This window comes from Molothrus aeneus, chromosome 9 (assembly GCF_037042795.1).
Source record: "Molothrus aeneus isolate 106 chromosome 9, BPBGC_Maene_1.0, whole genome shotgun sequence".
NCBI classification, from domain to species: domain Eukaryota; kingdom Metazoa; phylum Chordata; class Aves; order Passeriformes; family Icteridae; genus Molothrus; species Molothrus aeneus.
The window spans coordinates 2,140,086-2,162,256 of NC_089654.1; the positions used below are offsets into that span (position 1 = coordinate 2,140,086).

At 45.1% G+C, this 22,171-nt stretch overlaps 1 protein-coding gene across 1 annotated transcript in view; it reads right to left on the reverse strand.

Moving 5' to 3' along the window:
- Nucleotides 1–22,171, reverse strand: part of ROR1 (receptor tyrosine kinase like orphan receptor 1) — a 58,386-nt gene that overhangs the window by 19,952 nt on the left and 16,263 nt on the right. The window contains exons 3-4 of the mRNA XM_066555973.1: nucleotides 18,756–19,043; nucleotides 17,306–17,336 (exon numbers count right to left, since the gene is read on the reverse strand). Of these exons, the coding sequence (XP_066412070.1) occupies nucleotides 17,306–17,336; nucleotides 18,756–19,043 (319 nt within the window). The remainder of the gene's footprint in view (nucleotides 1–17,305; nucleotides 17,337–18,755; nucleotides 19,044–22,171) is intronic.

Consider the following 22,171-nt stretch of genomic DNA (forward strand, 5'->3'; position numbering starts at 1 on the left):
AGCATATTCCAGAGATGCTGTAATTGTGTGGTCATTCCTACCACACCCCGTGGATTTCCTTTCCTTTCCTTTTTCCTTTCCTTTCTTGCCTTAAGAAGGATTTAAATGAGTACCCTGCAAGAAAGAATCATAAATACAGGACTAATTTGGGTATCTTGAGCAAAAGTGGCCAAAGGAGAGAACAGAGCAAGGCAAGACAAAGTCCCAAATGCTCTGAGTGTCCCCAAAGCCAGCATGAATTGAGGTGTACATGCAGAGAAAGTTGATTTATGAGAATTAACCAATCTGAAGAGCAAAAGCGAATCAATGTTGAATTATCTCCCAGATCTACCAAGTGGACATGGAGAAGTTTTGGCTCTGGGTGAAGACTGCAGACATTTTTTTCACTGACAAAGTGAAAGACATTTTGTCTTATCATTAATTACAAGGTGTAGTAATAAATTATTTTTATGGTTACGTACACCCCGTGCCCCCTCTCTGTATAAATTATTTGTACATTGTTAAATAATTTATATTTTGTTCCCTTCTTCTGTTCCAGCTTCACACAGGATGAAATTAAAGGGTTTTGACTTGGCAGATCTCCCTTAAAGCAAACAGATGAATAAAATTCCCTCATACTTTCCAAAGAGCAAAACCCAGCTCCTTGTGCCTCACTTGGAAAATGGGAACACCTTGGCTCTGTTTCACAGTAATATTTCAGCAAATTTCTGCATTTCACTTTGCAAAGAGAAGAGAACTGCCCAGACCTCCACATCATTGTGTAATTTAGGGAAAAATTCTGGGGAATAAAAGCTGTTGCTGTTTGACACCCCTTGAAAGGCACAGGGCAGCCAGGACTGAAATGGGTCACTGGGAAAGCAGAGGCAGACAGTAAAAAATTCATTATGCTGTGCTTTGACATCATTATAGAGTCCCATAGCACCTCTGAATAATAATAATAATAATAATAATAATAATAATAATAATAATAATAATAATAATAATAATAATAATAATAATAATAATAATAATAATAATAATACAGCCTGGGATAGCGGAAGGTGTCCCTGCTTCTGGCAGAGGTTGGAATAAAATGATCTTTAATGTCCTCCTCAACCCAAACCATTCTAGGACTCTAAGATTTAAAAAAAATTAATAATTAAATAATTTAATAAATAAATAAATAAAATCTGCTGAAGGAATGGCTTTACTTAGTTGTTACCTCTCTGCTCAGGCTGATGGCTGCTTTGAATGATGCCTCCAATCCAGGTATGGATAAATAATCCAGAATTCCTGTGGGTTTGGGATGCTGGCTGAATGGATTTGCAGCGGGATGGCAGCAGGGAGCCCAGGCCAGCACTGAGGCCATGTTAGGGCCACAAATTAGAGCTAAGTATTGATCAAAACTCAGTCAATCAGCCTGGAGGTTCAGCTGCAGGGATGTTTTTTCCTCCTAAATGTCCCTTTGCTGACACAGCTCCTGCAGGTGGGGTGGCGCAGCAGCTGCAGCTGCTTAGGGGAAAGCCTTGGGAGCAGGGCTTGGATGTTCCTGGCAGATTCCTGACACCATCACTCAGGATGAACTGCAAATCAGATCTGCAGAGTTCTGGCAATGGCAGAACTCCTGGCACTGGTGCTTTGTTTGACAGAGCCATCGTCAGGGCACCTTTGGAAGCTCAGCCCGTCCAAGTTTTAAATGCAGAGGGGGGAAAAAAAGGTGAAATATTTTTGAGGAGCAGTCAAGAGGGATAAGACAACACCTGCTGAATGTTGCCTCCTCTCTCAGAGGAGAAAACCCCCAGAAAAACCCCCTCATCCTGCTGGATTCCCTCCTGGAGCCACGGGGGTCTCACCCACCCTCGCCCACCTCTCACCGGGCACGGAGCTCCAGCTTGGGCTGGGGCTGCCAGTCCTTCATCCCAAAAAGGATGGATCCCAACAAAATCCCATAAATCTGCAGCTGCCCTGCTCTGAGTGATCCCAGACCCTGTGGTTGAGGGACTGAGGGGCCTTGGGAGGGGATGGAAGGGGCTGGAGCCCATCCCATCCCATCCTCATCCATGTCCCACACACTGCTGGGAACTGGACACCAAGGCCAAGGGAAGAGAATTCCTTTAAGGCTCGGCCACATCCTTCAGGTTTTTGTCCAAATCCCTCCTAGCTGGGAGGGAATATTCAGAATTTAAGGCCCAATTATGCACATTTTTGTTAGACTTGAGAAGGTTGCCCAGCCCTAAATTCTGAAAATTCAGATTCTGGTGTTCTAGAAAGCAACATCCCAATCCTTCCTGGGTATCAGGACATTGCAAATGCAGCTTTGAACTCTTCAAACTGACAGAAAAGCCTGCAATATTGAACCCCACAAAACGAATTTCAGCCTATTTTATCTCTCCCTAACTCTTTCCTGCCTTCCCTTATTTTCTGGAGTCACAGCTCTATTTCTGCTCCTCCCTCCCCTCTCCTTCCTCCTAACATTTAATTTGTCTTCTGTGCCTCAAATAGTTCTTTCTTCTGGTGACCTAATATTTTAACCTTAAGCATGATGAGAAACAGACTTCACAAACCTGACACTTGAATTAAAAGTGAAACACATGCCTCAGCACAAGTTAATTAAAAATAATACCTATAATGTTAGCTTGTCTAAGCCATTATTTGACCAGAAATTTGCACCCATCAATAAATGGAGCCCACAACTGCTGCAAAAATAACAGCAAGCTCCAGGTTACCAAAATTAGCTGGTTTAATTCTCATTTCACAGATAAAAAGATCTCCCTGATAGGAGAGGGCAGCCAGAGGGGGTCAGGCTGTGCTCCCAGAGAACAGGATGAGAGGAAACAACCTCAAGCTGTGCCAGGAGAGGTTTAGGATGGATATTGGGATTTTCTTTTTTCATGGAAAAGGTGATCAGGCATTGGGACTGGGAATGGTGGAGTCCCCATCCCTGCAGGGATTCAAAATCCCCGTGGATGTGGGGCAGTGCTGGGGGTGGCTGGACTCCATCTCCGAGGGCTTTTCCAAGCTAAGCAACCCCATGGCTCTGTGGAATTCCAGACTGCTTTAAGAAAATGGATTTTCCTCAAGAACCTTGCTGGGAGTCAGGCCTGGCTGGGATCACAGAGCTTTCCTCAGCAGTGGGGGATTGTTGGGTTTAGGAGCATCACAAACTTGAGCTGGGGCTAAATCCAAACCCACTTTAAGCACTTGGGCTCACTGAATTATTTGGTCAAGCCCCACAACTGTGAAAACATTGGAAGCTCACAAAAGCTGCAGCTCCATCATAAATCTGCCCCACAGATTCAGGCCCTGCCCCACAGATTCCTCATCTGGGAATGGCCAGAGCTCTACAGGGATCCCACACTGGGAATGGGCTCTGCAAAAGATCCCTTTGGAGATAAACTCCTCCTTAAGACAACAAACACCAGGGAAAATTGGCTCCAGTGGGGATGAGAGCTGTCCCTCTGTGCCCTCATGGAAATGGGATAAGGCACAGAGAAAAAAACCTGTTTGTTTTCCTTACAAACATTTTCCTTCTCTCCAGGGGCTGCTCAGACCTGAGTGAAGCAACCACACTCCAGGAGCCACCCTGGCACCAAACCTCTCACATTTCAGGAGGCTGGGATATTCAGAATTTAGGGCCCAATTATTCACATTTTAGTTAGCCTTGAGAAGGATGCCCAGCCTAAATCCTGAAAATCCTGCTTTGAGGAGAGAATTGTGAAAAAATGGCAGTTTTCTACTCCAAAATGGGACAAATCCCTCCCAAAACTTCGGTTTCTAGGAAAAAAAAACCCAGCCAGTCACTGCCTCTTCCTCATGTTAGCCCAAAAACAGTGAATATGTTCCAACACACCTTCCTGGCTGTTTTCTGGCAGCAGCATTAAAAGAATTATTAAGCACATTCTAAATATTTTTTTTTTCCCTTTGGTTGGAAACATCTAATTTTTCAAGGCCAACCAGTTTGAAACTCCACAAGTTTAAATTATTTGTCTGAGTCTGTAGAAAACATCTAAAATGCTGTCCCTTCACAGCCTTTTTACAGCCAATAATTGGTATTCAAGGTGAAAAAAAAAAAACCCTTTTCATCCCCCACAACAAGCACATTTTAAAATTCATGTGCACAAATTTTTTCTGGACCAAAGTTTTAGGATATGGAATTTATTGATATTTCCCAACACATAAAACTATCCCAATTGCTTTATTTAGTTTTATTTTATTATTCCTGTGTGCCAGCAATTGAGAATAGGAATCCCCTGGAGGTTTGCATTAGGAGGAATTATGTTAATGTGCTACTGGGACATAATTTAATGGACACTTTTGGACAAATTTATGGACAATTTTGGACAAAGTTATGGACAATTTTTAAGGCATTTTACACCTGATTATTGGGGTGTTTTGATGCAAATTAAACCATGTCTGCCAGACTTCCGACCTGTACCACTAACATTTCAGCTGCAAATCTGGAATTAATTGGTATTGATAAGCTCAAATGCATGATATGGCTGATATTAATCCATTCTCCCCATGGAAAAAATATTATTGAAGATAACAGGCTTGTTTCTAGAACCCTGTTTTAGCAACATCTGTTCTGGCACACTTGGCAGTTGCACTGGATCAAATTTTAAAGCTGGGTTTTATCTGGGAGTGGGTGAAATGCTCAGATCAATACTCACTCTTGTGGTGCTCTTGTAACATAAAACATGGATTTTGCAACTGCATAAAAACCTGGAGGATTAAGCCAAACATCATTTAAAAGGCAGGCACACCCCCCATGCATGCATTTAGAGCTGGGAATCAAAGGAAACCCGGATATTCCTCCCCTGCTGCTCCTTTGATCCAGCCTAGGAACTTTATTTTGGCAGGACCACGATTGCCTGTTTTGTCTGCAATGCCAAGGATGGAGTAACAATCCATGTTATTCATGGAAAATACAGAGCTGAAGCCCAGAGTTCCTCAGGTTTATCCCCACAGAGCTGAGATTGGACCCCAAAACACTCCCCAGAGCATTCCCTCATGTTTATCATTGCTGGAATAATGTTTTCTCTCATTATCTCTTGCTCCTTCCCAGTCACCAAAAGATGGGAACGCTCCTGGAAGGGCAAATCCTCATCTGATGCTCCTGGGCTAATTGGTACCCATTGGGGAGGAAAAACTGACACCACCAAATTTAAAATAAGTGCTGAAAAATTACCACAGGGAGCAAAAGCCAGACAAGGCCATTTCCAAAACTGTCAGAGCTGCCAACAGTGCAAAAGAGGCTTTGTGAGGCTTTCAAGTCCACGATGAAGAGTTTCTGCTGTAATTCACATTTGCTCCTCACAAGACGGAAATGATGGAAGCGTCACCAGAGTTAAAGGTGTTAAAAGAATGAAATTTATCAGTTAAATGCAATAAAATAGTTTCTGTTCCAAAAGTAGCTAAAGAAGACATGAGAGGGGAGTTGCTAAAGGAATTTAAACACAGGCAGGTTGAGGCAGTTTCCATCCCAGAGCTGTAGAAGAAACCTGTCCACGATCTCTGCAGGAGATCCTGGGCTGTCCATCCTGGGAAAACCCAAATCACTCCATGTCTGCTGGCCTTACAGCACCCAAACCAAGCCATGGAACGGCTGGAATGAAGCCCAAACAACTCAGGATTGAGATGGGGACAATTCCCAGAGGAGCTTGTGGAAAAGTGACCTCTGAGGGCCACCTTGGCAGAGTCAGGAGCTGGGCTGTAAAGGGAGGAGTGTTTGTACATTCAGGATCCTAAAGGGGCATCTGACCCCAGGCATGAGCATGTTCAGAAGTTAAAGACATCAAATCAACTTTCCTTTCCCCAAAGATGTGCCCCAGTTGATTGAAAATCCCCAGAACTGAGCCACACCCAAAGAGAGGAGTTCTACAGCAGTGGGGACTGCAATGGTCCTGATACCTCAGGGTTTGGCTTTTCTATTTTCACATTCTGTGCTGCTTTAGTGTGTGGGGCTGGGCTCACATCAGGGGATGCTGAGCTCGGTGCACAGAGCAGGGAGACAAAACAATTCCTGCTCCAGCTGGGCACCAAGGACAAATGATCCAAATCTCAGCCCCAGAGCACAAACCCCGTGGGCTGGAGAGAGAAAAACAAGCAGGGTGGGACTGCAGGGGCTAAAGCTGGAATGGGACAATGAACTGCAAGGTGCAAATGGAGCAGAACTGATCCCAGGGACAGAGCCCGTGCCCGGCCGTGCATTTTGGGGCCATTTTGGTTCATCTTGGGTGCAGCCCTGGCTGGGCTCTGGTGCTGCCCAAGGTGGATCCATGGAGGAGATGCTTGGAATAAATCCCTGCTTTATTCTGGATTTCTGTCCAGCCTGCACAAGGCATCAGTCCCTTCTCATTTTAAGTCCCCCGGATCCTTAAGCCAGCTGTGAACCTTGAAAGGGGACTGCCTTGCAAAGTGCTCTTGGTGCTAATTGCTGGGCAAAATAATGTGTCCATTCATCTGCAGCAGAATCAGGAGGGAGAGAAAATGTATTTGTTTAAAGTAAATTCACCCACACAAGAAATTTGGCTGGGGAACCACGGCAGGGTAACATTTGTGATTCATTTTTGCTGAGCACTGATCTTGGCAGGCTCAGGCACCAACAACAGCATCCAAACACCAGCTCAGCTGATAAGTGCTTTCCTTCCTCACCCAGGTAACCACACATGTTTTCCTGTTAACAAGATCAATAAACTTGACACACTCAGAAATGGATGATTAACTCCTTTTACAGTATTTGAGGTGGCCCAGGGTTATTGCTTTGAACAGCCCGAGCTGGAATGTCAGGAGTGGTTTTAATTATCAGGATAAATAATGTAACACCTTATAATCTTCTCCCTTGCACTGCAGGACTTTGTGATGGAGCTGCACACATTGGGGGTGAGTAGTAACTACACAGAGGCTGGCTGAGCAGTGATGTTATCCTTGCAGGAAAACTCACTCCCAAGGTTTTACACCCTACTGAAGTCATGAAAGCCCTCTGGGTCACTACAGGTTTACTCCCACTTTTAATGTTTTTACTAGGCTGAGTAAACACTTGCCCTAACAGTGGTTCTCCTGAAGGCTGCAGAAGCCTGGAGTAAAATCTTAAGTTGAGCTTGGGATGAGTTGAAATTGAAAAATAATGGGTTTAGATGGGATATTGGGAAGGAATTGTTCCCTGGGAGGGTGGGGAGGTCCTGGCACAGGGTGCCCAGAGCAGCTGTGGCTTGGAAGTGTCCAAGGCCAGGCTGGAGCACCCTGGGGTGGTGGAAGGTGTCCCTGCCATGGGATGAGCTCTGAGGTCCCTCCCAACCCAACCCATTCCATGACTGGGAGGGAGGGAAGCTCTGCAGCTGCCCAGCTCCCAGCTGGGACAGGGATCTCAGGGACCAGATGAGCTCCAGGACCCAGCTCTGGATGCTGATCCCAGCCTGGGATGTCCCAGCAGGCAAAGAGCAAAGGCTCTGAAGGGAGCAGAACCCCAAAGCGTCCAGGGAAAGGAAAGATTTCCATACAGACAGAGAGGACTTTTCATGTGGCTGAAAGAACGCCCAGGACAGGAAACAAATCCATCCCACAGAGCCACAGATGCTGCCTCTCCCCCTGCCAGTGCCCTGGGCTTGCAAGGCTGTAATTGTAATTATTGTTATTATTATTCCTACATTTTGTTCTCCTGAATAATTCCTACCACAAGCAACCTGCAGAGCTTTCACTGCAATTTTTGAAATGTTTCATCTTCAGTCCTTTTCCAGCCCACTGGAAGCAAGGCTGGCAGATAAACCAAAAACCTGCTGGAAGCTGTGCCCAGAGCTGAGCTTTGGATGTGCTGAACCTCCAGCAGATCCCTCAGTGCTCCTCCTTTCCCTGGTCCCCATCAACACAAAACCAAAAGAGCAGGAGAGGATTTGTTAAGGAACGTCAGCAACAGCTGGGCACTGAGGTAAAAGCACAAAATGAGACAGGGATTGAGATTTGCCCACTGAGATTTTACTGCTGGCTTGTGTGAGAGGTTTTACTGTGACCACAGAAACATTATAGGCCTTTAAATAGGATTTCCCTCCTAATTAAAGGCCTTATGGCCCAGGGGAACCTCAGGGATGACCTCAGATATTAAAAGTGAGCTCTGAAATGTGTGAGAAGTTCTTTATTCCCCCCCTTCCACCCAGCCACTCCCAGGAAAGTTCTAGAGCAGCATTTGGCCGCCAGACACTGCAGGGATCGAGGCAAAACAAGGACTCTGAAAGCCACTTGTTCCACCTGAGAGATGTTCCATTTGCTCTTCCAGAAAATCCTAATTAAGTCACAATTTCATTTGTCAGTTTGCTGACTCAGTTACACTGCACTCATGACAACCAAACACCATTTTACACATTTTACACCCAGGTTATAGAATTATTTCCCTTCTTCCCTCCTCCTCCACCTACAGCCCTTCCCACTCTTCCCCAGGAGTAAAACATTGGGCAACAGAGGCACTGGGGACAAGAAAAACTCAAATTATCTGTTCTCCTGCAGCACTGAAGCCTTGGAATGACTCTGAACCCACCACAGGCTGGTGGGGAGGGAAATCAAGGACCTTGATTTCAAATAATTTAAATTTTGGTTTATTTTATTTTTTAACTGCATAAGGTAGAGCAGCAAACACCCAAAACAGAAGAGAAAGCTCCCAAAGCCTGGGACTGAGGTGTATTTTCTACTGTAAAATACAATCTTTGTCCCCAAAACACCACCTCCCACCTCTGTTTTAGCAGCTCTGCAGTGACAGGACACTGAAGAAGGAGCTGGGTTGGGTTCACAAATCAGCCAACAGATCAGTGATTTTCCTGTGCTGCCCCAAGCAGAACAAAAGTCAGGTTTAATCTCACACGAATTAGAGACTCCCTAAAACATCATTTTTTATCTGTCCTCTTTGACATTCAGGCCAAGTCCTTCCAAAGCCAGGCTCTGCTGAGCCAGGCCAGCATGGCAGAAATCCATTGTCACTGCAATATTGTCAGCTCTTTCCTCACAGCCCTCAGGCTCAAAGAAATCCCTCTAAGCCACTTAAAATGTCCTTCTGATTAGAGCTAAACGAGAATTTTTTGATTAAACCTGCCTTAAAGAGCAAAGCCCAGCTCCTGAGCACTGGAACGCTTCACCAAAACCCAGTGGTTTGGCCCCAAGAGCTGCTGCAAGCTTTTAGCAGCTCCAGCAGGGATTTTGGGGTTGGCTTCAAAAGAGCTGTTACCTGGAATGACCACATGAAATATGGGAAAAGCAGATTATGCCTCTGCTCTGAAGCACTGCCAGCACCTCCCTGCTCTCTGCTGGCTTAGGGGCTCTGCAATTTTCATTTTCTGACACAAAGGCTTGATGGCCTCAGCTTGGTTTCAGCAAAAAGAAAATCAAAGTTTGCTTTTTATTAATAAACAATAAAATATTTGTTAAAATAATAAAAAATGACAATATTTATTAATAAATAAGAAAAGCAAAGTTTGGAAGCTCAGAATGTTTAATCTAATCCAGTAGCTTTGTTTCCAAGCAGACTTAGGATCAGCCTTAATGTGGAGTTTAGGAACACAGATCCCCTGTCCTGGGAGGTGAATTCCAACCCAGACAAAAAGGGTGACACCAAGGAAAAAGGCATTAATGGTTGTTGTGTTTGAACCTTTTTTGTTATGATTAAATGTGTGAGATGTAGTTTTTGTTTGGACTTAGATGTTTATTAGGTTTTATTTATATTACAGTTTTATAAACTCTGAGTTTTATAGTATTGTACATTCATAAACTAAAAAATGAAGTTGTATTTCTTTTTTTATAAGGCTTTTTAAGGATAAACTGCTTAATTAAGAAATGATACTTAAATTATCTTTATTTTTAACTTAATAACTAATTACTTGTTGTTTGTAATGTGGACTTTTTATTTAATTATAAAATATTACTTAAACTTACGAAGAAGAAGGATTAGCTTCTATTCTAAAACTTTCATTTTGTTTTATATACATTACTGTATTTTAAAACTTTAAGTTTTCTACCATGTGATATTATACACTTCTATTTAAACAACACACTTGCAATTTGAGTTTTATTATTTAATTTTGGGAGCTTCCTTTAGAGTTTTAGGCTAAATGCAGTGTTAGTGTTCGTCAGTACAGAAAGTCTAAAATTCTCAGTAACCAGGGTTCCAACAAATGGGAACAATATTTGCAGGTTGGGCTTTTTGGTTTAACTCACAAGACTGGGTTTGTTATTGGTCAGACCCAGACTGCCAACTGGGCTCAATGATATTTATTATTTTTTACAGGAGTTGAAGAATATCTCCATGAACACACAACAGCCTGGAGGAAATGATCAGCAGAAATAATGCAACTTTCCAGCCTTTCCTGATTTTTTTTTTTTTGCCTTTCTGTTGTCAAAAACTTCAAAATGATCTTCATTTTGCCCCTTTTTAAATAAATCAGGAAAACAGGCAGAGAGTCTGTAACTCAGGGTCAAATTATGTCATCACAGGATTTCTTTAGTGCTGTGGAAAGGCTGATAACTGAGATATCCAATTAGAGAAAGGAAAGTTTATCCATATCTGTACTTCACTTATCAGTCCCCTTGGAATCATAGATTTATAAAGGTTGGGAAAAATCATTGAGTCCAATAAAAAACCAGGACCCTGGGAGGGATTTGAGAATTTCCTGGATCCAGGGTTAAAAAAGGCAGTAAGGTCTTAATGTATATATATATAAATATGAATATAAATAAAGTCTGATATGTAAATAAAGGCAATAAAGATGGAATGACAGCACAAATGCCTCTTTCAATGTAATCCTCACTCTCAACTCCCCCAGTCCCCAGGATCTGGCCACAAATCCCACATGCCAGGCCAGGGAATCCTTTCCTGATGGAAATGGAAACCCCAAACGCTCAAACCCAGACTGGAGCATTCCACAAGGGCCACCCCCACCCCAAACATTTCTCCCCATCAGAGCTGCTCTGGTGAGCCCGCACAGAGGGAACACCAAACATCAATGGCACATTGGCTGCCCCTTGTGCTCCCCATGCCCCAGCCCTAATGCACTTCACTCCCTGCCTAAAAAAAAAATATTGACACCTCTGTAATTAATTTGTTTTCAGATAACGCAGCTCTGTCTGCTGGGCCTTTCCCCGTGCCACATGTGGGCAGGAGGGGAGGGTTTTGTTTGCACTGCCCACAGATAAGGGAGCACTCCAGCTGGCATCTGCAGAAATGCTTATCAGACACCTTTTAAAAGCCAAAAGCACTTTCTAAGGTCAGTCTTTCACCAAACTCCAGGCCAATTTCTTTTCTGTATGTTTGCCACAGCCTAACAAAACACAATTTAAAGCTTTTCCTGGCAAAGAACTTGGCTGTTAGCAGCACTGCTCACATGAACATCAGCGGGTGATGCAGGGCCACAGCAGTCAGGAGGAGGTGGATTTTGGGATGGAATTCCTGCCTGGGAGGGTGGGGAGAGGCTGGGATGGAATTCCCAGAGCAGCTGTGGCTGCCCCTGGATCCCTGGCAGTGCCCAAGGCCAGGCTGGACACCCTGGGACAGTGGGAGGTGTCCCTGCCATGGCAGGGGTGGCACTGGGTGGGATTTGAGGTCCTCTCCAGCCCAGCCCATTCTTTGATCCCATTCCCTTTCCTGTCCCTTTTCCCTTGCCACTCCTGCAATAGTTTGGGCTGCTCCCCCACACCAGGTGCCCAGGTGCCCTCCAGCTGCAGCAGCTCCAGTTCAGGCCCCTCTAACACACCTTAAACCTGACTTCGGCTCAGCTTCCCACGTGTCTGGGAGATAAGGGGAGGTGGAGAGGCAAAGGAGCCTGGGATTCCCAGATAAGGTGTATATTTAGCTACCTAAGTACCCTGAGGTGATAAAACACCCTGGAATAGGCCCTGCAGCCAATTCACTTCATACAGGACCTGACTGTGGCTTCCCAAATTCTGTGTTACATTTACCCAGAGGTTTTCAGTTCTTTCTGCTCACTCAGGAAAACCCAAGAGCACAAATCCCAATAAAATCCCAAAAGCCTGAGCACCCTCAGCAGCCACTCCATTGTCCCCAGTGCCAGAGCAGAACAGTCCAGGGGAAAGATGAGACAGTGGTGGTGCCTTGTGCAGGCTGAGCTGGAGCAGAGGCTGGGCAGAGCTCCAGAATAAAGCAGGGTTTTATTCAAAGCATCTCCTCCATGGATGCACCTTGGGCAGCACCAGAGCCCAGCCAGGCCTGCACCCAAGATGAACCAAAATGGCCCCAAAATGCACGGCCGGGCACGGGCTCTGTCCCTGGGATCAGTTCTGCTCCATTTGCACCTTGCAGTTCATTGTCCCATTCCAGCTTTAGCCCCTGCAGTCCCACCCTGCTTGTTTTTCTCTCTCCAGCCCACGGGGTTTGTGCTCTGGGGCTGAGATTTGGATCATTTGTCCTTGGTGCCCAGCTGGAGCAGGAATTGTTTTGTCTCCCTGCTCTGTGCACAGAGCTCAGCATCCCCTCATGTGAAGCTCAGAACTGCACACTAAAGCAGCACAGAGTCTGAAGATATAAAAGCCAAACCTGAGGCATCAGTGGCATGAGAGAGATAAGTGTGCAGCAGATCAAAGAGCCCATGGAGAGGACAAGGGCAGCTCTCCCTGGGAACGTTCCCCCTGCAGCCCTGGCAGATAACCTGCCTGAGCCCCTGGCAAACTGAGGGGGGATTATTTGCCCTGGGATGAAGTCATGCAGCAGGATGAACATGGTTTGTGTCAGCATCAGCCCCTCAGGCTCCAGTCTCGCCCCACGTGGGGCTTTTTTCCCCCCCAGATATATTTATGTTGGCCTCTGCATGGAATATCCCACCTCAGGGCTGTGTCTCACATCCCACAGGGCTCTAGGAACGAGCTGCTGCACCAGCACACAGTGGGACTGTAAAAGATCCCACAGAAAAGCACCTGGGAATTGTGTCCAGCCTTCATTCAAAATTTCCATCACTGAACAGCAGGAGGGAGTTTCTGTGCCAGCCACAAAATGTGGGACAGGCTGGAATTCCAGGATTCCAGGAGCCAAACCTGGCACCAGAGTGCAGGGACATCACTCCCAGGATGCTGCTGGAGCAGTGAATCTGTTCTGGCCTCTGGATTGGCATTTCTTCTTCTCTAAATTTTACCTTCTGTGGCCAAAAGAGGAGAGTCTCTGTGTTCCTCTTTGAAATCCACAATCACACACACACAGTTGGCCAAGCCTCACCTGGATGCTGGCCAGTGCTTACACATTTTCTTGTTGCTGGCACACAGAGCAACCGTACAAAAAGATCTGTTTTACTAAAAAACCCAGATGTGTTTAGCTGAAAGTTAAAAAAAGAAAAAGAAAAAAAGAAAAAAAAATCATCTCAATGACTGAAAAAGATGGGAAAATCCAAGGGGGGGGGTTGTGGTTTCTCAAGCCTTGCAAGCTATTTATTTCTGGGAATCACAAACCCCATTTCATTTTATGAATCAGATGCTCCTTAAAGTTACAGCCCTCTTGTCTCCTCTTTTCCCCTCTCCTCGTTCCCAGTGGTTAAATAAAGAACAAACAATGCCATATTTAGGGTATTTATATATAGAAGAGGCTCCATGAAGAACAAAAGGACTGTTCCAGAGGAATATTGGCAGCAGCATGTACACATTCCACTTGGGAATATATCCCTGCTGTACACATCCAGGTTAAACCTCTTCAGAACATGCTCACTACACAATAAATAATAAATACAGAGCATTTTCCTGCACTCTTCCCACTGGATTCCACTCCAGCAGGGTTTTTCCAGCTCATTTTTACACCAGCCCATGCAAACTGGCATTTTCCTTTTCTTCCTCACTGCAGCTCTTGTGGAAGTTCTTGCCCCAGATTTCGGTGATTTGTGCCCAAGATTTCTCCTGCAGTGTCAAAGTTTGGGCTAAGCACGAAGCCAAGGCTCAGGGGAAGGGGAACAATGGAGAATGAGAGAAGAAGAACAGAAAGATTGGGCACAGAACATTTCCCAGGCCACAGGATCTCTGTTGTGACATTAAATCCTCTCCTCCCCAGGACTCTGCTGTGCTCTGACCTTGTTCTGGTTCTGATCCCTGAGGTGAAAACACATTTCTGTGTCCTTCAGGGACCAGCCTTGCCGTGCATGATGAATAAAAGTGACTTTCAGAGGGATATGCAGCACAGGAACTTCAAAAATAATGTTAACAATCTGGGGTTTGGGGGAAATTTTGAGAAGCAATGGGTACAGCGCAAATTCCTGGTTTAGAGGAAGGTGTCCATGGCAGGGGGTGGGAATCAGGGGATCTCTGGGGTCCCTTCCAAACCAAACCCTCCTGGGATTCTGGGACAAATTTGTGTGCACGACACACAGACACAGAGCAATGCACAAATACACCGGTGAACCACCAAAATGCTGCCTTTGATCTCCCTAAAAATAAACTAAAAACATTAAATCAACCCAATTTGCCTTTGAATTTGGAAGTTCATGGCTGAAAGAAGGAGATCAGCTGAGGGTGGTGCATCCAGCTTTTCCAGCCACGGCTCCCTGACCTCTCTGCCCCTCCCAGGCTGCTCTGGAGGTGCCCTTGACTCCATCCATGGAAGTTCTTCCAGAAGTTCTTCCCATCCACACCGTGGAAAGGATTCCAGCAGCTGGAGAGCCTGAGCTGTCTCCTGGGGACACATCCAGCTGTGGGACATGGACATCCACAGCACCCCCACATCCCCTGAGCTGCCTGGAGCTGGCCCTGCAGCTGTAGCACCCAAAGATACAATAATACAATATATTATATTAAAATTATTATTATTTTAAATATATTAAATATAATATAATATAATATAATATAATATAATATAATATAATATAATATAATATAATATAATATTCATTTATATTATATACATTTATATTATATTTTAAAATACTATTTTAAAATTTATATTAAAATAATATATATATATTATATTTCTATATTGTATCCACACATTATATATTTATATAATAAAAATTAAATATATTGCATTTTATATTTCTGTATTATATCTAAATAACATTATATATTTATATAAACTTTGCTATAGTTTATATTGTTTTTATAATTTCAAATGTGTATATTATATTTTATATTAAATATTTTATATTCTTTTTATAATTTTATTACTTTTTATATTATATATTATATTTTACTCTAAATAATTTTATATTATATTCTATATTATTTTAAATAATATTTATATATTATATTATATTTTATTCTAAACATTTTATATATTTATATTATATTTTTATTGTTATATAATATAAATAATTATTTCTTTCTAAAGCACAATTAGGGCTTGTTGGGCTTTTTTTTTTTTTTTAACAAAAGAAGCTTCTCCCAGCTGAGTCAGAGCAGCAGAGCAGCACCATGGAATGTGATCCCAGGGGTTTCACCTCCTGTCCAGCAGGGCAGAGTTAAAGGAAGGATGCTCAGGGCAGGCAGTGCTGCCCACCCAGCAGCACTTTGCTTCAGACTGATTTCCAAATCAGACTTTTGGCCATTTCTCTTAGGGAAAGCAGCAAAAATAACCCACAAGAATTATTGTGTTATCTGTCCCTTTCACAGAAATCATCATCTGGCGTTCCCACTCACACTTGGCCCATCTGTCTTTCTATAAATTATGGAGGGAAAAGGGCTGAGTGGGTGGATATTTTTAAGAACAGGATCCTCAAATGAAATCTGGAAATGAAGAGCACCTTGCACTCATGGGTGACTGATAAAGACATGGCAACAGCAGGCCCAGGAATTTGCATCAGGTTCTTTCCTGATTTTATGGCCCAGCTTCCAGACTGTTCCCAAGGAAAGCATTTCCCCAGAGGGAGGATGATGAGGGAGGACAGCCAGGTACTTCATCTCACCCTGCAGCTTGACAACTGCCACAGATGGGCTTGGTTTGCACGGAAAAAAGAGGAGAAAAATGAATTTCATAGCTACAAGTGAATTTTTCAACTTGTACAGGGAGAAGGTGACACGAGGGTCACACAGTCCAGTTCCCAGGACATTCTTTTCCATGCAAGGAGCAGCAAACACAAAGAACCAGAATTCGAGGTAATTTCCCTCCTGCATTTCACAAAATGCAACTGAAGTGTGATTCAATTTCTTTTTTGGTTACAAAATCAACTATTAAAGCGAACATCTCCCTTTCTTTTCACCTTTCCACATCCTTTGTGTGTATTTTAGCTGGTTAAGTTGTGGGGTTTTTTTTGGAAGGGGAGCAAAAAAACCACCAAACCCCTTGCCAGAAAGAAAAAATGGGAAAAAAGATTCCCAAATGTATCTTGTTTTAAAAAGTGAGGCAATCCTGAGTGGCCCAGACAGTGAAATTCCAGCCCAGCTCTCTGTGCTCACACTGCTCTCTGTGGGCTCTGACCACCAAGAAGGTGTTGTTTAACCCACAAATTTCAGAAACCCCAAACTAGGTGGGAGCAGCACAAAATCCCCATTTTCTCACCTCATTGATTTATTCTCCAAACTGCTGGAGAGCCCATCAGCCCCCAAATCCCAGAGCAGCAGGAGACGTTCCCTCCCCAGAACCCCAGAGAATCACCAAACAGGGCTGAACCCCCTGAAACCCCAGCAAAGAGCTCCCCTTCCAAAGCAAACTCCAGGATCCAAACCCCAGCAAAGAGCTCCCCTTCCAAAGCAAAAACCAGAGATCACACTTGAGAACAGCGAGGCACCGGAAAGGTGAGCAGGTTTGATCAGCTATTTTGAAATTAGAGTTAGAAGTGAATATTCTCAAAAACTGCCCCAGACAGAAGCTCCACTGCCAAAATACAACGTGGGGAGTGCTCAGAGCCTGCAGCAGGAGCCAAACCTGGGCTCCAGGACACAGGGAGCTCTGGTACAAACAGCCACTGCTCCCACCCACCTACTCAATCTTTAAAAAAAATCTTCAAAAAATCTTTTCAGGCAGTTTATTAATACAGGTACAGAGAGACAGACACAGTTTACGACCCTTAAAATCAGCAAGAAGCCCCTGGGCAGTAAAATCTGCTTGTAGTGATAAATATTTCCCTGACTGGGCTGTGACATGGATGAAGTACCTGTAGGTGCACTGGAATCACTCCACAGACTGAAGGCACCAGAGGATCCAAAGGTAATAATATTGCAAATTAAGAAGTCTGGGGTAAGAAACAGGAGTTGACACGATAACATGAAAACATCACTGCGAGACAGATAACTCAGTTACAATAAATTACCATCCCATCTGACTTAAAAAGCAGAATGGAAAAGTGCTCCTGTCACACCACATGACAAATGAACTTCTGACTGCTGAAATGCAAGATTAATGAAGGCACAGAAGAGACATGAAAGGACTTACGAGGATCCTGGGCTCGCTGTTGGCGGGGGACCTGGAAAAGTGACAGAAGAAAAACAGCAGGATGAGTTACGGTGAGGTAGCAAGCAGGAAGCTTTTGAAAGCCTTTTAAAAAGATAAAAGCACCAGTCTGTGGTGCTGGCTGTGGTTTATGGAGTTGAACAGAGGAGTGGCAGCCCCTCAGCACCAAAGACAAGGCTGTATTGCCTGCAGAACATGACACAAGGACAAAAAACAGGTGAGCAGCTCACCCTCCTCTTGAAACTGCCTTAGGAGAACACCTAATGATTAATTTCTTATCAGAAATCAGAAAACATGGGAGATTTATGAAAAAAAGAAGATGAAACTCATCACATCCATCATTCCCTGTGTGTTATTTGTCCAGTTCCAAAGAGGATTAACCAGGACTGTGTGCAAATATCTTCATCTCAGTGAATTATTTCCCCTTGACCGTGGAGGAGGAGGGGGAGAAGACACACAAAACCTGTTTCTTGTTTGGAATTTTCTGAGTGGTAAGACCAGCTTTGAAGGCAGTTATCTCAATATAAACTTGGGGCAATGAGTGCTTATTTTCCCTGACAGGTATATATGGGTCTCATCTCAGGCCCTCAGCCTGCAGTGCCAGCTGAAGTTTCTCACTCACCAGACACAGAGGTCGCTCACAATAAAGGAGTTTTTCTCCTCTGGTCTGAATCTACCCAGGTACCCCATTAATGGGGGCTCAGCCTGGAGCAAAGGAGGCTCAGGGGGCCCTTGTGGCTCTGCACAGCTCCTGACAGGAGGGCACAGCCGGGGGGGTCGGGCTCTGCTCCAGGGACAGGACAGGAGGAAACAGCTTCAAGCTGTTCCAAGGGAGGTTTGGATTGGATATTGGGAAAATTTCTCCTCCAAAAAATGTTGGGACAGTCTGCTTAAGGCAGTCACCATCCCTACAACTGAAGCTGTGGCACTTTGGACATGGTTTAATGGTGAACATGGTTTAGCAGTGTGCTGGGTGCTGGTTGGACTGGATGACCTTGGAGGTCCTTTCCAACCTGAACATTCCACAATTCTATGAAAATACAGCTGTTCCTACACTCCCATGGATCCAATTATTTAGGAAACCTGTGGATGGGGGTTAAAAGGGCAGGGATCCCAGCCCTGCAGGACAGACAGCATGGTCAAAGTCTCTCTCAGGGGTGTCCCATGGCTCCTCAGCTCCCCAGGAGCATTTCTCCAGCTCCACCCAAGGCATGTTTCTGCCCTACCATCCTAACACCTTCTCTGGGAAGCCCATTTTGAGTCAGCTCATGGATTCCTGGGCTCTCTGCATAACCTAAGTTCAATAAGTTTGACAACAATTCCACAAGCCTCAACAATTCCACGCCGCCGCTGCACCAGCGCGCTGCCTTCCCCCGGCCGAACCCTTTCTCCTAAAGCAGGAGCTGGGTCAGTTTCTGAGGAGCAGGCTCACCAAACTTGACGAAGAGCACGCCGGTGGTGGACACGGTCCTCCTGCCGTTGGTGGCCACGCACTGGAAGTAGCCGGTGTCGGTGGTGTCCAGGTTGCGGATGCGCAGGCGGGAGCCGTAGGGGGTGGCTCGGAAGGAGATCCTGCGCGGCTCCTGCACCACGGGCGCGTCGTTCTTCAGCCACCTCACCGTGGGAGGGGGGTTCCCTGACACCTTGCAGTGCAGCTCTGCCGTCTGGCCCAGCGTGGTGGTGATGTTGTTCATGGGCTCGTCCAGCGTCAGGAAATAATCTGGGGTTGGGGAGAAAAGAAGGGGGATGAAGGGCTCCAGAGCAGGGATGGCATTGTGGAGAAAGCTCCTGCTTGTCTTTGGAAGTGAGACAAAGGAGGATTTTTCCTCCTGAGAAGCTGAGAGGCCTCAGGAACAAAATGCAAACAATGGTTATCTGCTGCTGTGGAATGCAACAGGTGCATCTGGGATTGGTCTCATGAGGTTGTTTCTAATTAATGGCCAATCACAGCCCAGCTGACTTGGACTCTCTGTCCCAGACAGAAGCTTTTGTTATCATTCCTTCTTTTTCTATTCTTACGTAGCCTTCTGATGAAATCCTTTCTTCTATTCTTTTAGTATAGTTTTAATATAATATATATCATAAAATAATAACCCAGCCTTCTGAAACATGGAGTCAGATCCTCATCTCTTCCCTCATCCTCAGACCCCTGTGAACACTGTCACAGTGGATAGCAGGGTTCCCTCTGCTGTTTCAACATCTCCTATTTGGCTTCATTTAGCACAGAAAAAAAAAACACTGCTACTTTTTTTCTTTTCTTTTTCCTAACCAAAACACAGGAAAAACATCTCAGCACTCCAGTTGTTCATTTTGATGCTGACCTGCTTCTGCTCATGCCAGAATCCACCAAATGTAGGAACATGTGAAAGGAACCATTCAGAAGTGCAAATCCTGTGACCCAGAGAAGCTGGGGCTGTCCCTGGATCCCTGGCAGTGTCCAAGGCCAGGCTGGACAGGGTTTGGAGCAGCCTGGGACAGTGGAAGGTGTCCCTGCCATGGCAGGGCTGGCACTGGATGAGATTTAAGAACCCAAACCATTCCAGGATTCTGTGATCCTGTCTCCAAGCCATTCTGAGTGACTCGCAGGCAGAGCAGAGAGTGTGTTATCTATAATTTTGTAAGCACCAGCTGCAGAGAGGAGGAATAAGGATCATATCTGGGAAAGGAGACTTTATTCTCACTCAGTATTTCCATGGCTAAGAGTACTGAAGATTACCTCCACTCTGAAATAGGGCTCATGACTGAAAAATCAAATGACATTAAAATTATGAAGATGAATCTCTCCTAATCCATTCCTGAGCACTGCCTTCTGTCCAGGGCTATTTCACTGGGCATCCCTCAGGAAGAGGCCCATTCCTCATTCACTGTATTCACCACTTCATTCAATCCTTTAAAGGCAGGGAGGGAGATGGCTTGGGGATGGGGAATGGAATCCTCAGGCTCTCCTCTCCATGTCAGAGGTTCAAAACTAATGGTGGCCACCATCAACTGCTGGCTGTCCCATCAGCAGGGTGGCCAAGGAATGGGAAATCCTGACTGTATCTGGCTCCTGAACTCTCAGAGCCAGACCAGGAGGTCAAGAAAAGCCAAAATCAGTCAGTGAACTTGGAATCCCAGAATTATTTGGATTGGAAGGGACCTTGGAGTTCATCCATTTCCACCCCCTGCCACAGGCAGGGGCACCTTCCACTGTCCCAGGTTGCTCCAAGCCCTGTCCAACCTGGCCTTGGACGTTTCCATCCCCAAACTGGTGCCATGCTGCTTTGTGCTCCATCACTCTCAAGTCCACCTGCAGTTCACTCCAGCAAGAAACCTTCCTGAAAGTGTGAAAAAACCCTCCAGCACGTTCCAAACCAGCTCAGCCACCCAGCCTGCCTAAGTAAGCCACTTCCCTAATTATTCCTGTAATCTTGGCTTGCCCAGCTCCTCCCTTCATTATGGTTTGTGGAGAGCAGTATCTCTTGCCTTTGTTTTTAATCTGTTTAGCACACAACTTACTCTGTGTTTGCACAGCACTTTGAACAAAGCCTCCCTGTCCTCACCTGGTCCCAGGAGCCATTTGGGACAAACATTTGGCACCCAGGCCCTGTCCACAGATAATTTTTTTCCACGTGTATTTTTTCAATTAAGTTCTAATGTGCAGGTGTGAAACTGTGCTTCTCTCAGGGAGCAAGGGACAGCATGAGAGGGGATGGCCTCAAGTTGCACCCAGAGAGGTTTAGATTGGGAATCAGGGGAAAAAATGTCCTGGGAAGAGCTGTAAAGTGTTTAAATAAGGTGCCCAGGACAGTGGTAGAGTCACCATCCCTGGAAACATTCAAAAAACATGTGGAGTGGCACTTGGGGATGTGGCTTAGTGGTGAACATGGTGCTGGTTGGACTTGGTGATCTTAAAGGGCTTTTCCAACCTGAACATTCCATGATTCTATGAAAATACAGCTGTTCTGGCACCCTCACGGATCCAATTATTTAGGGAACCTGTGGATGGGTTAAAAGGGCAGAGATCCCAGCCCTGCAGGACGGACAGCAGGGTCCAGAGTCCCTCAGGGGTGTCCCATGGCTCCTCAGCTCCCCAGGACCATTTCTCCAAGCTCCATCCCAAGGCACATTTCTGCCCTGCCATCCTGACACCTTCTCTGGGAAGCAGAGCTCCAGCCAGCTCTTGGATTCCTGGGCTCTCTGCACAATCTGGGTTTAATAAGGCCCCACTAATGGCCTGGGACCAGAGAACCACAGTTAATTACCCAATGTAGCATTTCTGAACCACAGCCATTTCTTTAATTCCTGATAATGCTCCTTCAGCCATCTCCAGCCCAACAGGGAGGGAAACAGCCCTGGATGGGCTGCCTGACAAACAGCACAGTGAACAGGATGGTTTGAAGGTCCTGAGGAATACAGGAGAGGCAAATAAAGGACTGAGGATGTAGGGAACGTTTCCAAAGGCTAGAAAAGGATTTTGAGGTATCAATAGAAATCGTAAGTCAGTGAAAAAGTGTGGCTGCAACTTCTCTCTAAGTACCAACACAAGTGGCCTCAGGAGCTGCTGACTCCTCTGGTTGTTCTCAACCTTCCTCCAGGAGCTACTGCAGAAAAACTAAAACAAATTCATCTCCTAAATTCACCCTAGATTAGTCCTCAAATCTGTACATTTAGCATCTGAATCATAAACCAGATCAAGCAGCTCACCTGAGATGAGATTTAAACAGGGCAGGTTTCAAGCCATTGGGAGATCTGGGAAATGTTTCTCACAGATAAAGCAGTTTTGGAATTGAAGATGAACTCCCCAAAAACCTTGGATTGCTGCTGAGGCACACAGAATTATGAGCATCCCTTCCCTGGCACGCACCA